Below are 21190 nucleotides of genomic sequence, written 5' to 3'. Positions count from 1 at the left end.
TATCTCCCTTGAACTTCCCACCCATTACTTTAAAGCCATGCCCTCTTGTATTGAGCATTGGTGCCCTGGGAAAGAGGTGCTGGCTGTCCACTCTATCTATTCCTCTTAATATTTTGTACACCTCTATCATGTCTCCCCTCATCCTCCTCTCCAAAGAGTAAAGCCCTAGCTCCCTTAGTCTCTCCTCATAATGCGTACTCTCCAAACCAGGCAGCATCCTGGTAAATCTCTGCACCCTTTCCAATGCCTCCACATCCTTCCTATAATGAGGTGACCAGAACTGGACACAGTACTCCAACTGTGGTCTAACCAGAGTTTATCCTTCGATTTATGAAAGCTAACATCCCATAAGCTTTCTCAACTACCCTATCCACCTGTGAGGCAACTTTCAGCGATCTGTGGATATGAACCCCCAGATCCCTCTGCTCCTCTACACTCCCCAGAATCCTGCCATTAACTTTGTACTCCGCCTTGGAGTTAATCCCATTTGCCAGCACTTGGTCCGCTGCCTTCTCTGCCTCGGTGATTCAATGCTCGTCCGGATACTTCATAAATGTTGCGAGAGTCTCTGCCTCCGACACCCCCACAGGCAGTGTGTTCCAGATTCCAACACCGCCTCCCCCCCACCCCACCAGGTGAAAATATTCTTCCTTGTATCCCCTCTAAATCTTTTGTTCCTTGCTTTAAATCTCTACCCTCTGCTTATAGGCCCACCAGCTTTGGGGAAAGTTTCCTACCAACTACTTTGTGCCCCTCATAATTTTGTACACCTCTGTTGGGCTCCCCTCTCAGCCTCCTCCGCTCCAGGGAGAACAGACCCAACCTGTCCGGTCTCTCCTTGTAAGTGAGACGTTCCATCCCGGGCAACAACCTGGTGAAAGTACCCCTGCACCCTCTCCAGTACAATCATGTCCTATCTGTGCTAGGATGTCCACAAAACATGTGCCTTCCTGCCCCAGCGAGTGGTCTGCTGAATTCCATGTGCCTTCTTCACCACCCTACCTACCTGTGCAACATCGAAACCTTCACAGGAGGAGTTCAGAGGGATGTGGGCCAAATGCAGGCAAATGGGAGCAGCTCGGTGGGTGCCATGGTTGGCATGGATGAGTTTCCATTACTGTGTTACTCTATACTGCTTATTTAGTAGCAGCCTCACAATAAGAGCCCACGGACACCCATTCACGGGGGCAGTGTGAGCCACGAGGAGGATGTAAAGGAGATATAGACAGGACCCTTTGTTACGTCAAGAGTTTAATATCTCCATAGTTAAGCTGCAGTTCACTTTGTGCATGGTGTATTACCACAAGATACAGGAGCAGAATTAGGCCATTTGGCCCATCGAGGCTGTTCCGCCATTCTGTCATGGCTGTTTTCTCTCAAGCCCCATTCTTTCCCCCCCCCCCCCCCCCCATTGATGATCGTTAATTAGTAGATGGTGCATAAAATAACTTCTGGCAACCACAACTAGGATTCTTCTCTTCTTTGGGGAAACAGTGGCCCTTCCTCACCCTGCCCACGTTTGGTCAAGCCGTATCCTAACCCGTAGAATGGCTGCAGTCGCCAGTGGGCACAACATCTCGTAGCCTTTTGCCTCCACTACCACCCCTGGGAGTGGTGGGCGCCTGGAGTGCCCTGCCAGCGGTGGTGGGGGAGGCAAACACAACAGAACCATTTAAGAAACTCTTAGATGGGCACATGAATATGCAGAGAATGGAGGAATATGTTGGCAGAAGGGACTAGTTTAGTTAGGTGTTTTAATTACTGGTTTAATTAGTTAACAAGTTCATAGCATGATATAAGCCAGGGACGTGGAGCAGAGGTCACAAAATGGCTGCCTTGACCACTTTTCAAAATGGTCACCTTGACCAGATTCAGGATCATTAAAACCATAAGGCACATTTTTTTTTACTTTTTCCTTGAAGTAACTGCTGTGTCTTTCCTTTAAGCAAAAAGGGCAGTAAGTAGCATAGATAGTACTTTGTACACTTCATGTGTGGTAGTGACACAAAACTCCCTCAAGCACTGGGCCTGGATGGTGGTCTAGTGGGGTGGAGTCTAACCCGAGAGGCCCCCATCCCCACCAGGCACCCTCCACTCCTCAGCAAGCGGACAACGTCCCACCCAGGGGCGGCCGTGTCCCACAGGTTGAACCCAGCCAGCTTTCCGGCGAAGGGGCTAGGATCGGCGCTCACTCGGCAGCCCCCGCCCAGCCGCACGGCTCCTCCGCTGGGGATGGCGCGCGCCCCGGTTGCCGGGCTGCTTCTGGCTGCTTTCCCGTCCACCACCAGCGTGGCGTTCCCCGTCGCCCCATCCCAGATCCCGCAGTAGTGCGCCCACTTCCCGATGGGGCCCGCGCGGGCCTTCACCTCCGCCGGACCCACTGCAAAGAACGCCAGGCCTCGGCTGAGGTACAGCTGGAACAGGGTGCTGGCGCCTTCACTGCAGTAGGTAAGGAGGACCGTTTTCCCCGTCGTCACACCGCTCAGTTTTGCCCAAAGACAGGTGGTGAAGGCGAGGAGGTCGCGGCCATCCACCGGAAAAGCCGTAGGTTGAAGCGTGGTCAGCGCCATCGTCCTCTGGCACCCTGTCAAAACAACAGTGAAGGATAGCAGAAAAACGATGGGCAGAAAGGAGAATTAGGGTTACTGCATTCAGCTCTGGTCGCCCCATTACAAAAAGGATGTGGAGGTTTTGGAGAGGTGTTCACCAGGATGCTGCCCGGATCAGAGGGTATGAGATACAAGGAGAGGTCGGACAAACTTGGATTGTTTTCTCTGGAGCGGCAGAGGCTGAGGGGAGACCTGATAGAAGTTTATAAAATTATGAGAGGTGTAGATAGAGTAGACAGCTGGTATCTTTTTCCCAGCGTCGAATGTCTAATACGAAAGGGCATGCATTTAAGGTGAGGGGGGTAAGTTTAAAGCAGATGTGCAGGGCGAGTTTTTTTTACACAGCGGTGGGTGCCTGGAACGGGCTACCAGGGGTGGTGGTGGAGGCAGATACAATAGAGACATTTAAGGGGCTCGTAGATAGGCATGTGAATGTGCAGACAGTGGAGGGATAGGGACCATGTGCAGGTAGAAGGGATCAGTTCGGCTTTTAACTATGTTTAATTAGTTCGGCACAGCATTGTGGGTGGAAGGGCCTGCTCCTGTGCTGCACTGTTCTACGTTCTGTGATCTCGCTGCAGCACCCCCATAGAGCACAGGGACGAGTCTTTCTAACCGGTGGCTGTTGGCCAAAGAGAAGGGTGCTAAGTCTCCCCTCCCACCACCACCACCTTGCTGCTTCGCCCTACACACACCCCCACCCACCCCCAACCCGATTCTACAACTCAAGTCTCCGTCAGCTTCCAGCGCAACTTTCTCCAAAGGTGGGCTTTCGCGCTGGGGTCTCTCGGTGTGACCTTGGTACTGCTCTCCCTCTCAAAGGCGGTCACTTTGTTACTGAGACCCCGCCATGGGGTGTACTTTGGTACCAATGTGCTCCCTGAACGGGACATTTTGATACTGGGACACGTGTTGTGAGCATTTAGATTCAGAGAGAGGTTTGAAGGCCTCAAGTTGTCCATGGGATCCCATGTTGAGGACGTGCTTGAGAACCTGGACACGCTTTGGAGTGGAATTTCTGTTCCAGGGGCACATTTGTAATGGATCCTGTAAAGGGGCACCTACAGCACTAGGACCCTGTTAGAGGGGCATTTTGGTACAGCGGCATCCCGTAAAAGAGGCTCTTTAGTAATGGGACCCTATTAAAGGGGAATTTTGTTGCTGGGACTTCCGGTTAAGGAGGCACTTTGGTACTGGGACCTTATTAAAGGGGTTCTTTGAAAGCAGGTCCCGCGTTAAGGGCGCTCTTTGATGCTGAGATGTGTTTGCAGGGCTCGTGTTGTCCATGGGATCCCCTGTTGAGGATGTAATTGGGAACTGGGACTCGATGTAAAGGTGGCACTTCCATCCTGGGGCACTTTTTAAAGGGACACCGATACTGGAACCGGTTTTTCAGGGGCACATTTGTGATGGACTCTGCTAAAGGGGAATTTTGATATTGGGGCATCCTGTTAACACAGAACGGTACAGCACAGTACAGGCCCTTCGGCCCACGATGTTGTGCCGACCTATCTAAACCTACTCCACGATCAATCCAACCCTTCCCTCCTACACAGCCTATAACCCTCCATTTTTCTTACATCCATGTGCCTGTCTAAGAGTCTTTTAGCAGTCCCTGTTGTTTCAGCCTCTTACCACCACCCCCGGCAGTGGGTTCCGGGCACCCCCCTCTCTGTTTAAAAAAAGCTTACCCCTGACATCCCCCTTATACCTTCCTCCAATCACCTTAAAATTATGTCCCCTCGTGTTAGCCATTGTCACCCTGGGAAAAAGTCTCTGGGTAGTACAGGGCAAAAGCAATAACAGAATACAGAGTAAAGTGTCACAGCTACAGGGAAGTGCAGTGCAGGTAGACAATAAGGTGCAGGGTCATAACGAGATAGAGTGTGAGGTCAAGAGTCCATCTCATCTACCTCTGACATCCTCCCCCTAAACTTTTCTCCTCTGACCTCAACTGGTGTCCTCGGTATTGGCCATTGCTTCCCTGGGGGAAAGGTGCTGGCTGTCCACTCTATCTATGCCCCTCGTAATCTTCGCCTCTCATCCTGCGTCACTCCAAAGAGAAAAGCCCCAGCTCGCTCAGCCTGTCCTCATGAGACGTGCTCTCTAATCCAGGCAGCAACCTAGTAAAGGGGCGCTTTGGCACTGGGCCACTGCTTGAAGGGGGAACATCGTTACAGGGGCAAGCAGGGACATTGCTGTCAAGAACTTTTATTTACAAAATCAAAAGCTTTACATCACAGGGAAAAAAAATTGCAAGAGGTGTGTCCATACACAGTTCATGCAAGGACACAGATCTGTAGTCACATACAAAACCACCTCTGTTTATGCTCTGTATTGTGTGCAGGGGAGGTTATACAGAGCGGGTGTTAATCAGCAACCTTTCCCTGTGATCCTCTGCCTAGAACACACTGTTTTGCAAAGGAGGAACTGTGGCAGGTTAAGAGGCTGGGAATATTGGAGGGACACACCCTGAAGAACTCGTCACTGAAGCTCCTTCCCCCAACGAAGGTTCATCAGTTCAACAAGTGGTTATTACTCACCTTTACACAACACTCTACAAGGTGTGGAGGGGAGGGTCTGGAAGGGTCACTGTTTAAAAATAGGCCGATCGATTCTATACTGGCTCTCAGTATTCCTATCAATCCCATTCCCCCACTTATTTCCCTGGAATCTGTTCTCTCCCACCTGCCCGTCAACTTCCCCTCACTCTCTTCCCGTCCACCTACACTAGGGGTAATTCGCAGTAACAATTTAGTGGTGCAGCTGGTAGAGCCACTGCTTCCCAGCCCCAGAGACCCGGGTTCGATCCTGACCTCCGGTGTTGCGTGCGTGCGTGCGTGTGTGTGTGGAGTTTGCACGTTCTCCCTGTGACCCCGGGTGTTCCGGTTCCCTCCCACATCCCAACGACATGCGGGGTCAGTGGGTTAATTGACCCCCCCCCCCCAGTGTGTGGGTGAGGGGTAGAATCTGGGGGGGGAGGGAGTTGATGGGAATGTGGGGAGAATAAAATGGGGTCGGTGTAAATGGGTGGTCGATGGTCGGTAAACCGTACGGAGAATGCGGCACCGTGCGCGTGCCGGTTGGTCGATTGTCCAGCGGATCGACGGCGCGTATGTGGCAGGGCGCACGCGCGGACCTATACGCGTGCACGCACTGGCCGACCACACCCCCGGCGCGCGCAACTTCACTTTTGGCGCGGGACTTCGGGGACTCGCGCGCTTTTAGGTCTCTGCAGACCTTCTCGCAGGTCTCCGATCGTCAGCTGCTCGGTTTCTGCAGTTGGATTAATATGAATCAGTAAAGGTGCTTGTTCTACTGCACCCTTGTCGTCCTTGCTCCATGATACTTAACAGTTGGCACGGACAGTGGGCCTGTTTCCGTGTGTCCGATTCTACAACGTTATAAGTTCCTCTGAAGTTCCCCTGTTGAGAGGCACTCCCTGTTACAGGGCTGGCCTGCCTTCCAGTGACTCTTTGTGTCCCAGTACAACACGATAAGGGCAGAGGTTAAAAGGATTGGACAGAGACTGAAAGCACACAGCCGTTTGACCTTCAAACACAAACACCACTTGGTCTTTATCTCTGTCTGTGGGTTGCTGAGCAGCAGCCCCATACAGAGTGCCTTTGTTCTCGAGCCTGGTCTTTCTCTCTTCAAAGGCCAACCACGTTTACAGTTTAATGTCACGTCAGGAGATTGGAGGCCTGCGTCCAGTGGTGTGCCGCAGCCTGCTGGAATGTGGGAGATTGAGGGGTGACCCGATAGATTATGAAGGACATAGACCAGGGACCGGGGGCTAAAAACAAGAGGGCATAGGTTTCAGATCAGAGGTGAGAGATTTAACAGGGGCAGCTTCTTCACGCAAAGGGTGGTGCGTATTTGGAATGAGCTGCCGGAAATAGTGGCTGAGGTGGGCACATCAGCAACATTTAAAAGCCATCTGGATAAGTCCATGGACAGGAGAGGTTTATAGGGCTACGGGCCAAACGCGGGCAGACGGGACCAGCTCGCTGGGCAACACAGTCAGCACGGACGAGTTGGGCTGAAAGGCCTTTTTCCATGCTCTGTGACTCAGGACTGCAGGGCTCTGAGTTTCACAGCTCCTCCTGCAGTGAGATTCCAGCACCCACCCCCACCCTTCCCTCCACTCCACCCCCCCCCCCCCCCCCCCCCGCTCCACATCACCCCTTTCCCACCACTCACTACTGCCTGGCCTCTCCTTCCTTCCCGTCACCTCGCCCTCTCCCCTCCGCCCCTCTGTTCCCTGCCAACTCTTCACCCCCTCCGCTCCCAACCCCGTCACTTCTCACAGCTCCCACCGGGCAGGAGGTGCAGAAGCCTGAAGTCCCACACCACCAGGTTCAGGAACAGCGACTTCCCTTCAACCATTCGGTTCTTGAACCGACCTGCACAATCCTAACCCTACCTCAGCAACGGGACACTACGGACCACCTCTCGCACTGCCGTGGACTTGTCTCTGATTGTGGGGTCTTTTTGCACCAACATCTTGTTTTTGCACAGTTTTCTTCCCTGTCTTGTAGAATTTCTGTATAATTTATGTTCTGTGTGTTGTCTGTACCTACGTGCCGGTGATGCTGCTGCAAGCAAGTTTTTCACTGTACCTGACCCTCACTGTACTTGTGCACCTGACAATAAACTTGACAAACACAGAACACTGCAGCACAGGAACAGGCCCTTCGGCCCACAATGTCTGTGCTGAACACGATGCCGAATTAAACTAAATCTCTTCTGCCTGCACAGGGTCCATATCCCTCCACCCCCTGCACATTCATGTGTCTATCTGACAGCCTCTTAAGCCCCACTCTGTGTGAAGAAGTTGCCCCTCAAGTCCCTTCTGAATCTCACCTCTCACCTTAAACCTATGACCTCTCGTTTTTGATTCCTTCTCCCTGGAGAAAGGACTGTGTGCATCCACCCTTTATCTGTGCCTCTCATGATTTTATAAGGTCAGCCCTCAGTCTCCTGCACTCCAAGGAATAAAGTCCCAGCCTGCCCAGCCTCTCCCGATAACTCAGGCCCTCAAGTCCCGGCAACATTCTCGTAAATCTTCCCTGAGCCCTTTCCAGCTTAATGTCGTATCTCCTATACCACTCAGAAAAGACACAACAATCACTCGATGTGGTCACCGTACCCCCACAGTATTGTAACGAGTGGCATCAAAGGCACATAAGACTGATAAAGGTAAAAGTGGAGAGAGACCAGAAACTAGTTCTGCTGTTTGTACAGATGAACATTGTACATACGTCGGGCTTTTGAATTTAGTAATGCTATGGGAGCTTGTCTGTATGCAGGGGGTGTCCATAAGTTGGACATTCCTAACCTGGGGAGAGCCTGTAAGTGTCCTGAGGGCTGGGATAAACTTCACGGGCTGAATGGTCTCATCTACATTGTAAGGGGACACAAGGTGTCACACTAAAGCACCAAGAAAAGAGAAGGAAGGGGCCACTTGTCCAGTCCAGTCGAGTTTATCGCCGTGTGCACAAGTGCGGTGAGGGACAGATACAGTGAGAAACCTGCTTGCAGCAGCATCACAGGCAGGTAGGTACAGACAGCACACAGAATGACACGGATGGAAAAGTTAGAATAAGAATCCGATTTATTATCACAGTCATGATAGTGGCAGGGTTCTGGGGAGTGTGGAGGAGCGGAGGGATCTGGGTCTCCAAATCCACAGATCACTGAAAGTTGCCTCACAGGTGGATAGGGTAGTTAAGAAAGCTTATGGCATGTTAGCTTTCATAAGTCGAGGGATCGAGTTTAAGAGCCGCGAGGTAATGATGCAGCTCTATAAAACTCTGGTTAGACCACACTTACTGTGTCCAGTTCTGGTCGCCTCATTATAGGAAGGATGTGGAAGCATTGGAAAGGGTGCAGAGGAGATTTACCAGGACGCTGCCTGGTTTGGAGAGTATGGATTATGAGGAGAGACTGAGGGAGCTAGGGCTTTACTCTTTGGAGAGATGGAGGATGAGGGGAGACATGATAGAGGTGAACAAAATATTGAGAGGAATAGATAGAGTGGACAGCCAGCGCCTCTTTCCCAGGGCACCAATGCTCAATACAAGAGGGCATGGCTTTAAAGTAATGGGTGGGAAGTTCAAGGGAGATATCAGAGGGAGTTTTTTTTACCCAGAGAGTGGTTGGTGCATGGAATGTGCTGCCTGGGGTGGTGGTGGAGGCAGGTACATTGGTCAAATTCAAGAGATTGTTAGATAAGCATATGGAGGAATTTAAAATAGGATATGTGGGATGAAGGGGTTAGATAGTCTTCGGCGAGGTTTAAAGGTCAGCACAACATTGTGGGCCGAAGGGCCTGTATTGTGCAGTGCTATATGCCGTGGTTTCTTATATGCCGTGAAATGTGTAGTTTTGCAGCAGCAGTACAGTGCAAGGAGACAAAATTACTATAAATTACAGAACACGTAAATAATAAATAGTGCAAAAGAAAAGGGATAACAAAGTACATACCAGAACAGGCCACAAGACATTACTGCTCTGTGTAATGAATTGACCTGTACGATCGGTCTATAAGACAAGCTTTTCACCTCGGTACAAGTGACAATAATAAACCAACACCAATAGTGTTCTTGGGTTCATGGACGGTTGAGAATCTGATGGTGGAGGGGGAGAAGCTGTTCCTGAGACTGTGCAAAACAAGACGTTGGAGCAAATAAAACCCCACAATCAGAGACAAGTCTGCGGCAGTGCGAGAGGTGGTCCGTAGTGTCCCGTTGCTGAGGGAGGGTTAGGGGTGTGCAGGACGGTTCAAGAACTGAATGGTTGAAGGGAAGTAACTGTTCCTGAACCTGGTGGTGTGGGACTTCAGGCTTCTGGACCGCCTGCCCGACGGTAGCTGCCAGAAGATGGCATGGCCCAGATGGTGGGGATCCTTGGTGACAGATGCTGCCTTCTTGAGGCGGCGCTTCAAGCCTGCCCCGCCATTCCAAGGTTGATCTGCCCCAGGCCTGATCTCCTCCGTGCCTGTCCCAATTCATCCTCAATTCCCTGATCTACCTCCTCTTTCAATGCCCCTGGTGAACTTGCCTCCTCAGCCCCCTCCTCCCTGTCTCTATCAACGGGAAGGAGATAACGATCTTGTATTAAGTCTCCCAGAGGGAAGCTTTGAAGTTTAATCAGTGTCCCATCTCCAGCCCTCCAGAAGAGTTTTATGCAGGAGGGCTTCATCCACAGTAGGGTCAGGGCGTACTTAGCAAGCAGTTCTTTCCTACTGATCAAAGGCTGGATGCTTCCTTTGCCTCTTGTTCCAGGGCCTTAAGTACATCTGGTTTCAATCATCGCAAGGCTCTGCTGGTGTGAGTGTTCACAGCAAAGAAAAACAAACACGCTCTCTCTCAAGAGACGCACCCCGCTTCTCACCACCAGCTCCACTGCATGGGAGAGGGCCAGTTATAATTGGAGCAAGATTTTGGCTAAAGCTAGCTCCTTCAGTGGGAGGTTATTGAAAGCACAAAATAAACAGGGAAGGAGGGGTCTGAAGGGAGATGGTTCACATCTGCACATCTCCAGAGCAGAGCAGTGAACGAACTTGCATTTTGATAGCACCTTTACCATCCTTAGAATAGCAAAGTTCTTCCAAAGCTGTGATGTGGGAAAGGCCACGGGTGATTTGGTGACAGCAAGATCCCACAACAGCACGGTGACAAGGCTTTTCACAACCCAGGAGTCCATTCAGCACATCGTAGCCAGAAGAGCAAACCCATCAGTCCTGTTCTCCCTTTACGTTTCCCTGTAGCCCTGTACCCTGTTCAACTACCCATTCACACCGATCCCAATGTATTCTCCCCACATTCCCGTCAACTGCCTCCAGATTCTAGCCCTCACCCACACACTAGGGGGACAATTTACAGCGGCCAGTTAACCCACCGACCCCACACGTTGGAATGTGGGAGGGAACCGGAGCACCCGGGGGGAAACCCACGTGGTCACAGGGAGACCGTGCAAACTCCACACACACACGCACATAGACACGCACACACACGCATACACAGTGCCAGAGGTCGGGATCGAACCAGGTCCCTGGGGCTGTGAGGCAGCGGCTGTACCCGCTGCACCATGTGTCACCCTTAGTAGAGATATACACAGACACAACACACCTACACACACGGGAGGGCAGTACTGAGGGAGCTCTGCACTGTGGGAGGGGTGGCGGGTTTGGGAGGTGCTGTGGGAGTAGCCTGGGTGAATAACCGCGGTGCGTTCTGTAGACGGTGCAGACACCGTGCGCCGGTGGCGGAGGGAGGGAGTGTTTAGGGGGGGTGGATGGATGGGCTGCTTTTCCCTGGATGGTGTCGAGCTTCTCGAGAGTTGTCAGAGCCACACTCGCCCAGGCCAGTGGAGAGAGTCCCGTCACACTCCTGACCTGTGCCCTGTAGGTGGGGGGAGAGGCCTTGGGACGTCAGGAGGTGAGTCACTCACCGCAGGATCCCCAGCCTCTGACCTGCTCCCTGTGGCTGGTCCGGTTGAGTTTCTGACCCCCAGGATGTAGATGGTGGGGGACGGGGCGGTGGGAATGCCATTGAATGTCAGTGGTGAGTGGTTAGACTTTCTCTTGTTGGAGACGGTTGTTATAACATGAATGTTCCTTGTTGCTCTATCAGTCCAATGCCTGAATGTTACCCAGGTCCTGCTACAGACAAGCATGGACTTCATCTGTTGAGGACGTCTGTGTATTAGGTAGCGATGTAGCACCGTTTAATGAGTGAGATATCCTAAGGAACTTCACAGGAGATTTAAATGAGGTTATCAAGGGCGTACAGGAGTAAGTTACCAAACGCTTGGGCCTAAGGAAAGACAAGGGTTCCACAGCTCAAGGCCTCGCCTGCTTAAAATCCAGGGAGTGTCCCTCAGTGAGAACAGGAGGGATGTGGGAGAGGAGGTCAGACAGGAGGGAGCAGCTTGGAAACAGGAGCAGAACTCCACATCGGGGCTCTGCGAGACGAGATCAGATCAGTTTATTGTCGTGTACACCAGGGTGCAATGAGATTCCTTGCTGGCCTGAAGCTCACAGAGTGAACAGTGTGCAGGGTAATAATGAACGCAGCAATAAATACAGCGACGAGCACAAAACAGCAGAATGGTGCAGAGACAGTAGTGCAGTCTGAGGCAGTGCACACTAAGGTGGTGCACACTGAGGTAGTGTACACTGAGGTGGTGCACACTGAGGTGGTGCAAACTGAGGCAGTGCACACTAGTGCACACTGAGGTAGTGCAAACTGAGGCAGTGCACACTGAGGTGGTGCACACTGAGGTGGTGCAAACTGAGGTAGTGCACACTGAGGTGGTGCACACTGAGGTGGTGCAAACTGAGGTAGTGCAAACTGAGGTGGTGCAAACTGAGGTGGTGCACACTGAGGTGGTGCAAAAAGAAATGCTAAAGTGACAATAACGGAAGAGGCAGAGTGAAGAGTCCGAGGACGTGGCAGCACCACCAGGAAGGGGATGTGAGAGAGGTGACTGGTTCAGGAGTCTGACAGCAGTGGGGAAGAAGCTGTTCTTGAGTCTGGATGTCGGGACTTTCGAGCTCCTGTGTCCTCTCCCAGAAGGTAGGAGAGAGAACAAGGAATGGCCAGGGGGGCAGGTATCCCTGACGATACCGTCAGCCTTCCTGAAGCACCGCACGGTGAAGACGGACTGGATGGAAGGAGGTGACGATCCGGGGACGGACCGGGCAGTGTTGACTGCACGGGGAACCAGTGTGGGTCTGAGCTGCAGCGGGCGAACAGCCAGAGGTCGGGGTGGTTGATGGGGACCAACCAGGGGTCAGGCGGAGTAGTGGCGAAGACATGGCAGAAGCTGAGACTGGAGACGACCTGGAGATCCGAAGAAGATGAATGAGATGTGGTGCTCACAAACAGTCGGGTTCGGCTTCAGAGACGTGCGAGGGAATTGGAAACAGACCGTCAAAGAACCTGTGACAGAGAGTAGCTGTTGACACACTGATCACAGGGTGCAGATTCAAGTTACTGACTGGATCCAGGGAAATTCCTGGGTTTGGCGACCAATCCACCTCCCACTCACAATCAACGTCACCGTCTCAGGACATGGAGCCAACGACCGGATAGACGGTGGGAGGGCTCCAATCTGGCTCTCCAAGTCTCCACACTGCAGAGCGCCCCGTCTGACCATCAACGTAGGGAAAGTCTTCTCTAACCAGACCCCAGAGCCTCAGGTGGGGTGGGGACAGTGGGGAGGGGAGTTGCTGGGGAAACGTCCGTCACTGGTTGAATCCGCCAACATCGGAAAAATTGGAATTGGAATTGGTTTATTATTGTTACACGTACCGAGGTACAGTGAAAGACTTGCCTTGCATACCGATCGTACGGGTTAATTCATTACACAGTGCAGTGAGGTAGCACAGGGTAAAACAATACAGAATGCAGAGTAAAGTGTCACAGTTACAGAGAAAGTGCATTGCAGGTAGACAATAAGGTGCAAGGCCATGATAAGGTAGATTGTGAGGTCAGAGTCCATCTCATCGTATAAGGGAACCATTCAATAGTCTTATCACCGTGGGGTAGAAGCTGTCCTTGAGTCTGGTGGTACGTGCCCTCAGGCTCCTGTATCTTCTGCCTGATGGAAGGGAGAAGAGAGAATGACCCGGGTGGGTGGGGTCTTTGATTGTGCTAGCTGCTTCACCAAGAGGTATAGACAGAGTCCACGGAGGGGAGGCTGGTTTCTGTGAGGCGCTGGGCTGTGTCCACAACTCCCTGCAGTTTCTTGTGGTCCCAGGCAGAGCAGTTGCCGTACCAAGCTGTGATACATCCAGATAGGATGCTTTCTATGGTGCATCGATAAAAGTTGGTGAGTGTCAAAGTGGACGTGCCAAATTTCTTTAGCCTCCTGAGGAAGTAGCGGCGCTGGTGAGCTTTCTTGGCCGTGGTGTCCACGTGATTGGACCAGGACAGGCTGTTGGTGATGTTCACCCCTAGGAACCTGAAGCTCTCAACCCTCTCGACCTCAGCACCATTGATGTAGACAGGTGTATGTACACTGTCCCCTTTCCTGAAGTCAATGACCAGCTCTTTTGTTTTGCTGACATTGAGGGAAAGGTTGTTGTCATGACACCATGTCACTAATCTCTCTATCTCCTTCCTGTACTCCGACTCATCGTTATTTGAGATACGGCCTACAATGGTGGTATCATCTGCAAACTTGTAGATGGAGTTAGAGCAGAATCTGGCCACATGGTCGTGAGAGTATAGGGAGTAGAGTAGAGGGCTGAGGACGCAGCCTTGTGGGGCACCAGTGTTGAGAATAATCGTGCCGGAGGTATTGCTGCCTATCCTCACTGATTGCAGTCTGTTGGTCAGAAACTCAAGGATCCAGTTACAGAGGGAGGTGTTGAGTCCCAGGTCTCGGAGTTTGGTGACGTGTTTGCTTGGGATTATTGTATTGAAGGCAGAGCTGTAGTCAATAAACAATAGTCTAACATAAGTGTCTTTACTGTCCAGATGCTCCAGAGCTGAGTGTAGGGCCAGGGAGATGGCGTCTGCTGTAGACCTGTTTTTGGCGATAGGCGAATTGCAGTGGGTTGAGGTTGTCTGGGAGGCTGGAGTTGATGGGTGCCATGACCAGCCTCTCGAAGCACTTCATGGTGGTGGATGTCAGAGGCACTGGTTGGTAGTCATTAAGGCACGTTACCTTGCTTTTCTTAGGTACCAGGATGATAGTGCTCTTCTTAAAGCAGGTGGGGACCTCAGATTGAAGTAGGGAGAGGTTAAATATGTCTGCAAATACCCCCGCCAGCTGATCAGCACGAGATCTGAGCACACGGCCAGGGACACCATCTGGGCCAGATGCTTTCCTCGGGTTCACTCTCCGGAAGACTGATCTTACGTCCTGGACAGTGATCACGGGTTCAGTTGCATTGGAGGCTGCCAGGGTGGGTGGTGACCATCCACTCCCCTTCTTCAAAACGCGCATGGAATGCGTTAAGCTCATCAGGAAGGGACGCGCTGTTGTTGACTATGCTGCCTGACTTCGTCTTGTAGCCCGTTATAGCGTGTAAGCCCTGCCATAACTGACGGCTGGTCTGGGACTCTACGTTGAACCGGTATTGTCTCTTGGCATCTCTGCTAGCTTTACGGAGGTCGTATCTCGATTTCTTGTAAAGGTCAGGGTCACCTGATTGGAACGCAGCGGTCTTCAGATATGAAGAGAAGGAGATTGCAGTGGAGAGCAGTTAAAGTGACGGTCTGAGTGTTTAATTCACACACAACCGCCTGTCCTAAATGCCCCACACACACTAAGAGGGCATTGAGCCCACAGTGTCTGATACAGACATTAATGAGTTCCATTCCCCCGTCGCCAGCAACGTACTCGCCCCTCGCACACTGACCCAGCCTGTGCTGTTCCATGTATCATCTCCATGACAGAGTTGAAGCCCGGCGTTTGGAGACACTCACAGCCTGACGTACACTGAGGGCTCTCAACGCACGGACACCTTCTCCACCGTCGGTCCCCCACACCGGGGTTAGATCACACACTGGCATTCCCCAGGTGAGCACCAAACACACTGCCGGCTGTGCTTCTGCTCACTGTGAAGTCAAACACCTGGAGGATACACAGCTACACAGGCGGAGAGTGAGTGGTGTACACACACACAGGCACAGTGAGTGGTGTACACAGTATAATGTATATATCTATGTGTATGTGTGTGTGTGTGTGTGCGCGTACCTGTGTGTGTGTGTGTGTGTGTGTGTGTGTGTGTGTTTGTGTGCGTATGTTTGTGTGTGTATCTGTGTGTGTATGTTTGTGTTTGTATCCGTGTGTGTGTTTGTGTGTATCTGTGTGTATTTGTGTGTGTATGTTTGTGTTTGTATCCGTGTGTGTGTTTGTGTGTGTGTATCTGTGTGTGTGTGCATATCTGTGTGTGTGTGTGTGTGTGTGTGTGTGTGTGTGTGTTTTGTGCAGATTCTGTCCCTCCCTCTCCGAACCCTCCCTCCCTCTTGCTCTCATCTTTATTGCAGGACGACTACAGAGTTCTGACACAGGCTCTTCACCCTGAAACGGTTCCTCTCTCCGTGGATGCTGCCTGACCTGAGCATGTCCAGCATTTTCTGCCTGTGGATTCCCATTGGCCTCTGTGCCTGCAACCCTCTGAAAGCCCAGACCTGCAGGACCAGAGCAGTGGAAAAGAACCTCCCCGAGGCAGCCACGTCAAGTACAATAACCGCCTCCAGTTTAATTTGTGTTGAACCCCTGTCATGGTTTGCAAAGCCAACTGCCCCAGAGATTTTGGTTTGGCCACTTTGCTATCATAACACTGAATTCTGTGGGAAGTACGAATGGGTCGAGAATACATTGTGACACTCAATATCCCTGATGGGCTTTTATTTGAGGGAACGGTTCATTTCTCCAGACCCCCTTCCACTGCTTCTGATATCATCAGTTTCTGAAGGAGCGTACACTTTCCCACACTGCCCGTCTCCCTCTCCCTCCTTGTTGGAGACGCCTCTCACTGTGAAAATCTGGGCTAGCTGGCAGTGTGTGCAATTGGTAATTGGTTTATTATTGTCACATGTACCGAGACACAGTGAGAAGCTTTTGTCTGCGTGCCGTGCAGAAAGATCATTCTCGTACATAAGTACATCGAGGTAGTGAAAAGGAAAAGAGAATGCAGAATATAGTGTTGCAGAGAAGGTGCAGTGCAGGCAGACAATAAGGTGCAAGGGCCACGACGAGGTAGATCAAGAGTTCATGTTTTCGTCTGTTCAAGAATCTTAGAACAGTGAGGTAGAAGCCATCCTGTTTCCCGTTCGTAAGGTTCGTGGGATCATAAAGCTGTGCAGGATGGTAAAAGGCCCTTCAGCCTATCGTGTCCATGCCGACCAAGCTAATCCCATTCCCCAGCATTTGGCCCTTATCTCTCTAAACTCTTGTCATCCATCTACCTGTCCACAAACTTCTTCAATGTATCTGAGGTACCTGCCTCACCCACTTCCTCTGGGAGCCGGTTCCATGTATTTACCACCTGCTGTGTGAAAAAAGTTGCCCCTCAGGTCCTTATTAAACCTTTCACCTCGAACCTTAAAACTGTGTCTTCTAGTTTCTGATTGCCCAACCCTGGAAAAAAAGACCGCTCACCCTATCTATGATTTTATATACCTCCATGAGATCACTGCTCAGTCTCCTACGCTCGAAGGAGTAAAGACCCAGCCTGGCCAACCTCTCCCTATAACTCAGCCCCTCGAGTCCTGGCAGCATCCTTGTAAATCTTTTTTGTATTCTTTCCAGTTTAATCACATCCTTCCTGTAACAGGGTGACCAAAACTGAACACAATACGGCCTCACCAATGTCATGTACAATTGCAACCTAACCTCCCAACTTCTGTACTCAGTGCCCTGACTGACGAAGGCCAGTGTGCCAGACACCTTCTTCACCACCCTGTCCACCTGTGACTCCACTCTGAGAGAACTATGCACCTGTACTCCAAAGTCCCTCTGTTTACAACAGTATCCACTGTGAACGTCCTACCTTGAGTTGTCCTTCCAGATATAACACTGCGCACTCGTCTGAATTAAACTCCTTTTTGCCATCCCTCAGCCCACTTACCCAACCGATCAAGGTCCCACTGCAATTCTTAATAGTCCTGTTCGCTGCCTACAACAGTCAGCGTCTCCCTCAGTGATCGCAGGCCAGGGGTGACAGGGCAGAGGGATAAAGCAGGGGGGAGGTGTCCGCTGACATAACACAGAGCACAACCGATCTCTGACCTCACTGGGTCAGCACGGAGAGGCAGCGGCGTGCGTGTGTGATCCGTCACTGTGACACCAGACAGCTTTTGGTTGCCTTTGGTCACAGTTCTCTCTGCGAGAGAAAGTAAATGATGAACAGACTAATTGTTTTCTCAGGAGTGGCGGAGGCTGAGGGGAGACCTGATAGAAGTTTGTCGGATTACGAGAGGCGTAGATAGGGTAGACAGCCGGTATCTCTTTCCCAGGGTCAAAATGCCTAATGCATTTAAGATGAGAGGGGGTAACTTCAAAGGAGGTGTGCGGGGCAAGTTTTGTAACACAGGGAGCGGTGGGTGCCTGGAATGCGCTGTCAGGGGTGGGGGTGGAGGCAGACACGATAGAGGGGTTTAAGAGGCTCTTAGCTAGGGACATGAATGTGCAGAGAATGGAGTGATACGGATCATGTGCAGGCAGAGGGGATTAGTTTAATTAAACGACATTAACTTAATTGGTTCGGCACAACATTGTGGGCCGTAGAGCCTGTTCCATGTTCTATGACTCTGGCAAACAAACTTCCCGGACACTGCGTGTTCTCAGGTTGGGACCCTGTTTGAGGGCAGAGGCAGCAGATTCAATGGGGATCACCAACAGGGGGATATCATCAAGGCCATTCATCCCTTCCAGTCCATCCTTCCCACCACTGACAGCGTCTACAGGAGGCGCTGCCTGAAGAAGGCGGCGTCTGTCATCGAGGATCCCCACTGTGCATGTCCTGCTCTCCCTCAGTACTTGGTCCTCACTTTTTGAAATATAAATTAATAATTTGGACTTAAATGTTGAGGGAATAATTTTAAAAAGTTGGCTAATGATAGAAAGTCCTGTAGTTGCTGGTGAAGAGGAACGCTGTCGGCTGTAGGGAGCCAGAGATGGGGCAGAGAACTGGCTAATGGAGCTTGGTTCAGAGTATTGTGAGGTAATATATTTGGGGGAGGGGGTGTAAGGAGGCGAGGGAATGGCAGGGTAGTGAGCTGTGCGAAGAAACAGAGGGACCTTGGAGTGAACATCCACAAATCATGGAGTCACAGAGTAAAAACAACACGGAAACAGGCCCTTCGGCCCAACCCGTCCGTGCCGACCAAGATGCTCATCTAATCTAGTCCCATTTGCCTGCGTTTAGCCCATATCCCTCTAAACCTTTCCTATCGAAATGTCTTTTAAGTGTTGTTGTGTCCTCCTCAAGCACATAACTCTATAACAATGTGCCTTCCGCTGAACCATTGAGGCACAATTCCGAATTCAACAACCTCAGATAACCCGCCATTCCTGTTCGTGATAGAACCAGCCAGTGCCTTCCACCTGCAATATTAACTCAGTCTCTCCTTTTCTCTCCATAGATGCAGATGCTGTCTGACCTGCTGTGTTTTTCTGTATTTATTTGGGATTCCCGGCGTTTTATTTCCGTTATTTTTCCGTAATTGGCCTCGGCGTGTTCTTACCTGCGGGAAGATCCTCATCCGGCGTCTCCATAGCAACCTGAGGCTTGGGGGCCCCGAGCCCGGCCTTGTCCTGCCGCGGCTCCTCCCCCAGGCCCGGGCAGCCGCCCGGCTCGACCTCAGGACCCGGGGCCGACCCTGGGGAGGCCGCCCTCTCCAGCCTGCCCTCCACCGCCCTCAGCCTGTGGTCCAGGCCCCGCGCCAGCCTCAGCAGCTCCGGCCACTCGCGCCCCAGCTGCGCGGCCTGGCGGACCTCCGCCCGCAGTGCCCCCACCAGGCCGGGCAGAGTGTCCCGCACGGTCGACAGCAGCATGCTCTGCCGCATCTGAGAGTCCTCCAGCATCACAAAGACCTTGTCCCAGCGAGAGAGCTCCCTGCCGCAACGGCACGTCCCACCTGTGGGAGCGGCAGACAAAGTCAAGTTCATTGTCGCACACACAAGTACACAGGCGCAATGAAAAACTTGCGGCAGAAACAGAGGCACAGACATTCACAAGAAAACCATGAGTTCAACATAAATTATCCTTCAGTATAATGGGACTCCCTCCAACTTCTTTGGACAAACTGTAGAGTCTTTCCCAGGGGTATTAAACTTACCAACAGATTGCCTTTAATGCAGAGGCTGGGGTGTGGGACCCTACAGGGTGTTAGATAACCCTGGGGCTGAGGGGACACTGCCTTTGCCCCTCTGAGGATGTCCCAAGTGAGGGTCATTGAGTTAAGCCCTTCCTCCCTGGGGAAAGGACATCACTGGCGATGTGCAGAGAGATACAGCAGAGAAACAGGCCCTTCGGCCCATCGAGTCCGTGCCGACCGTCAACCACCCACTGACACCGCTGCCACTTCACTCTCCTCACATCCCCATCAACTCCCCCCGCCCCAGACTCTACCCCTCACCCACACACTGGGGGGACAATTAACCCACCGACCCTGCACGTGGTTGGGATGTGGGAGGGAACCGGAGCACCCGGGGGAAACCCACGCGGTCACAGGGAGAACGTGCAAACTTCACACACACACACACACACACACACACACACACACACACACACACACACACACACACACACACACACACACACACACACGCACGCACACAGACCACAGATATACACACAGACAGACAGATACACACACGCACACGCACACACACACACGCACACGCACGCACACAGACCACAGATATACACACAGACAGACAGATACACACACACACACGCACACACACACACGCACACGCACGCACACAGACCACAGATATACACACAGACAGACAGATACACACACACACACACACACACACACACACACACACACACACACACACACACACAGCGCTGGAGGTCGGGATCGAACCCGGGTCTCTGGGGCTGGGAGGCAGCGGCACTACCCGCTGCGCCACTGGGCCTGAATTTATTGCCCATCCCGAATTACCTCTGAACTGTGAAGCCCCTGGAGTCACACAGAGACTGGACCGGGACAGGTTCCTCCAGGAAGGCGATGGGGATATTTTTTAAATAACAACCCAGGTGTTCCCCTGTTATTCCGACGGAGATTGTCCCTTCCCCATCACCCGCAATTCCAAACTCATTCAGTTAGAGTTCAGTTTCTCTGCTGTCAGATTCGGACTCGAGTCCTTGGATCGATGGTCCAGAGCTCAGGAAGCCAATCCCATGACTTAACCCCTTGGTTGCCACAGGGGTCGTGGTCCGGATTGTGCAGTGGACCCTGTGGCCGGGACGAGGAGAGAGCTGGTCACCCCTGGTGACTGGGGTGGTGGGACCTGGGAAATGGGTCACAGGCCGCAGCCTCCTGAGGTGTTGGAAACCACCCTAACCCCGCCCTCCAGCAGTCAGTCGCCAACAGCCCCCAACCTGTTCCCATCCCCGTCCCCGCCCGAATCCCGAGCCCCCGCTGCCGAGCCTGGTGCCAGCGCCCCGCCGAGCCTGGTGCCAGCGCCCCGCCAAGCCGTCCCACCTCCCGACACTCCTCCTCCCCCTCCCCCGCGCCTCTTCCAGTGGCAGGGACGCACCCCCGCAGCGGCCCACGCCAGCGGACCGCGGCACACACTCCCTGGCGTCTGACCGCCTCACCCCCCACCCCCCAGGACCCAGTGAGGGAGGGGAGGTGGGGGGGCGCAAACCTTACTTTCATCCTCGCTGTCGTCTCCCAGCGTGTCGAGGTAAGAGAGGGAGCTGGTAACCCAGAGGGAGGAGGAGAGGACGAAGAGGAGGCTGCAGAGGGCAGCCATTGCGGATGGACTTCCCTCCGGGCGATCCCAGGGCCAACGAGGAGAGATACCTTCCCAGTGACGGGACGGAGCGCAGGCTGCCTGCTCCACCGGTCAACACTTTCCACAGCACTCGCTGT

General features: G+C 52.4%; 1 protein-coding gene across 1 annotated transcript; it reads right to left on the bottom strand.

Moving 5' to 3' along the window:
- Window positions 1-1429: 1429 nt before the first annotated feature.
- On the bottom strand, window positions 1430-21190 carry LOC127586595 (pentraxin-related protein PTX3-like). The gene is made up of 3 exons (XM_052044689.1): window positions 20969-21190; window positions 18824-19216; window positions 1430-2584 (listed from the first exon to the last, which is right to left on the bottom strand). The coding sequence occupies exons 1-3, from the start codon at window positions 21069-21071 to the stop codon at window positions 2016-2018; spliced, it is 1065 nt and encodes a 354-aa protein (XP_051900649.1). The 5' UTR covers window positions 21072-21190; the 3' UTR covers window positions 1430-2015.

This window comes from Pristis pectinata, chromosome 37, assembly GCF_009764475.1.
Source record: "Pristis pectinata isolate sPriPec2 chromosome 37, sPriPec2.1.pri, whole genome shotgun sequence".
NCBI classification, from domain to species: Eukaryota; Metazoa; Chordata; class Chondrichthyes; order Rhinopristiformes; family Pristidae; genus Pristis; species Pristis pectinata.
The sequence above is the reverse complement of the archived record's forward strand: the minus strand, read 5'-3'. Positions and strand labels throughout refer to the sequence as shown.

Excerpts from the sequence above, each read along its gene's own strand:
- LOC127586595 (XM_052044689.1), bottom strand. The coding sequence starts at position 21,071 with ATGGCTGCCCTCTGCAGCCTCCTCTTCGTCCTCTCCTCCTCCCTCTGG. Across the intron at positions 19,217-20,968 it reads AGACGACAGCGAGGATGAAA|GTGGGACGTGCCGTTGCGGC; the intron begins GTAAGGTTTGCG and ends CCGCTCCCACAG. Across the intron at positions 2,585-18,823 it reads GGATGAGGATCTTCCCGCAG|GGTGCCAGAGGACGATGGCG; the intron begins GTAAGAACACGC and ends TTGTTTTGACAG.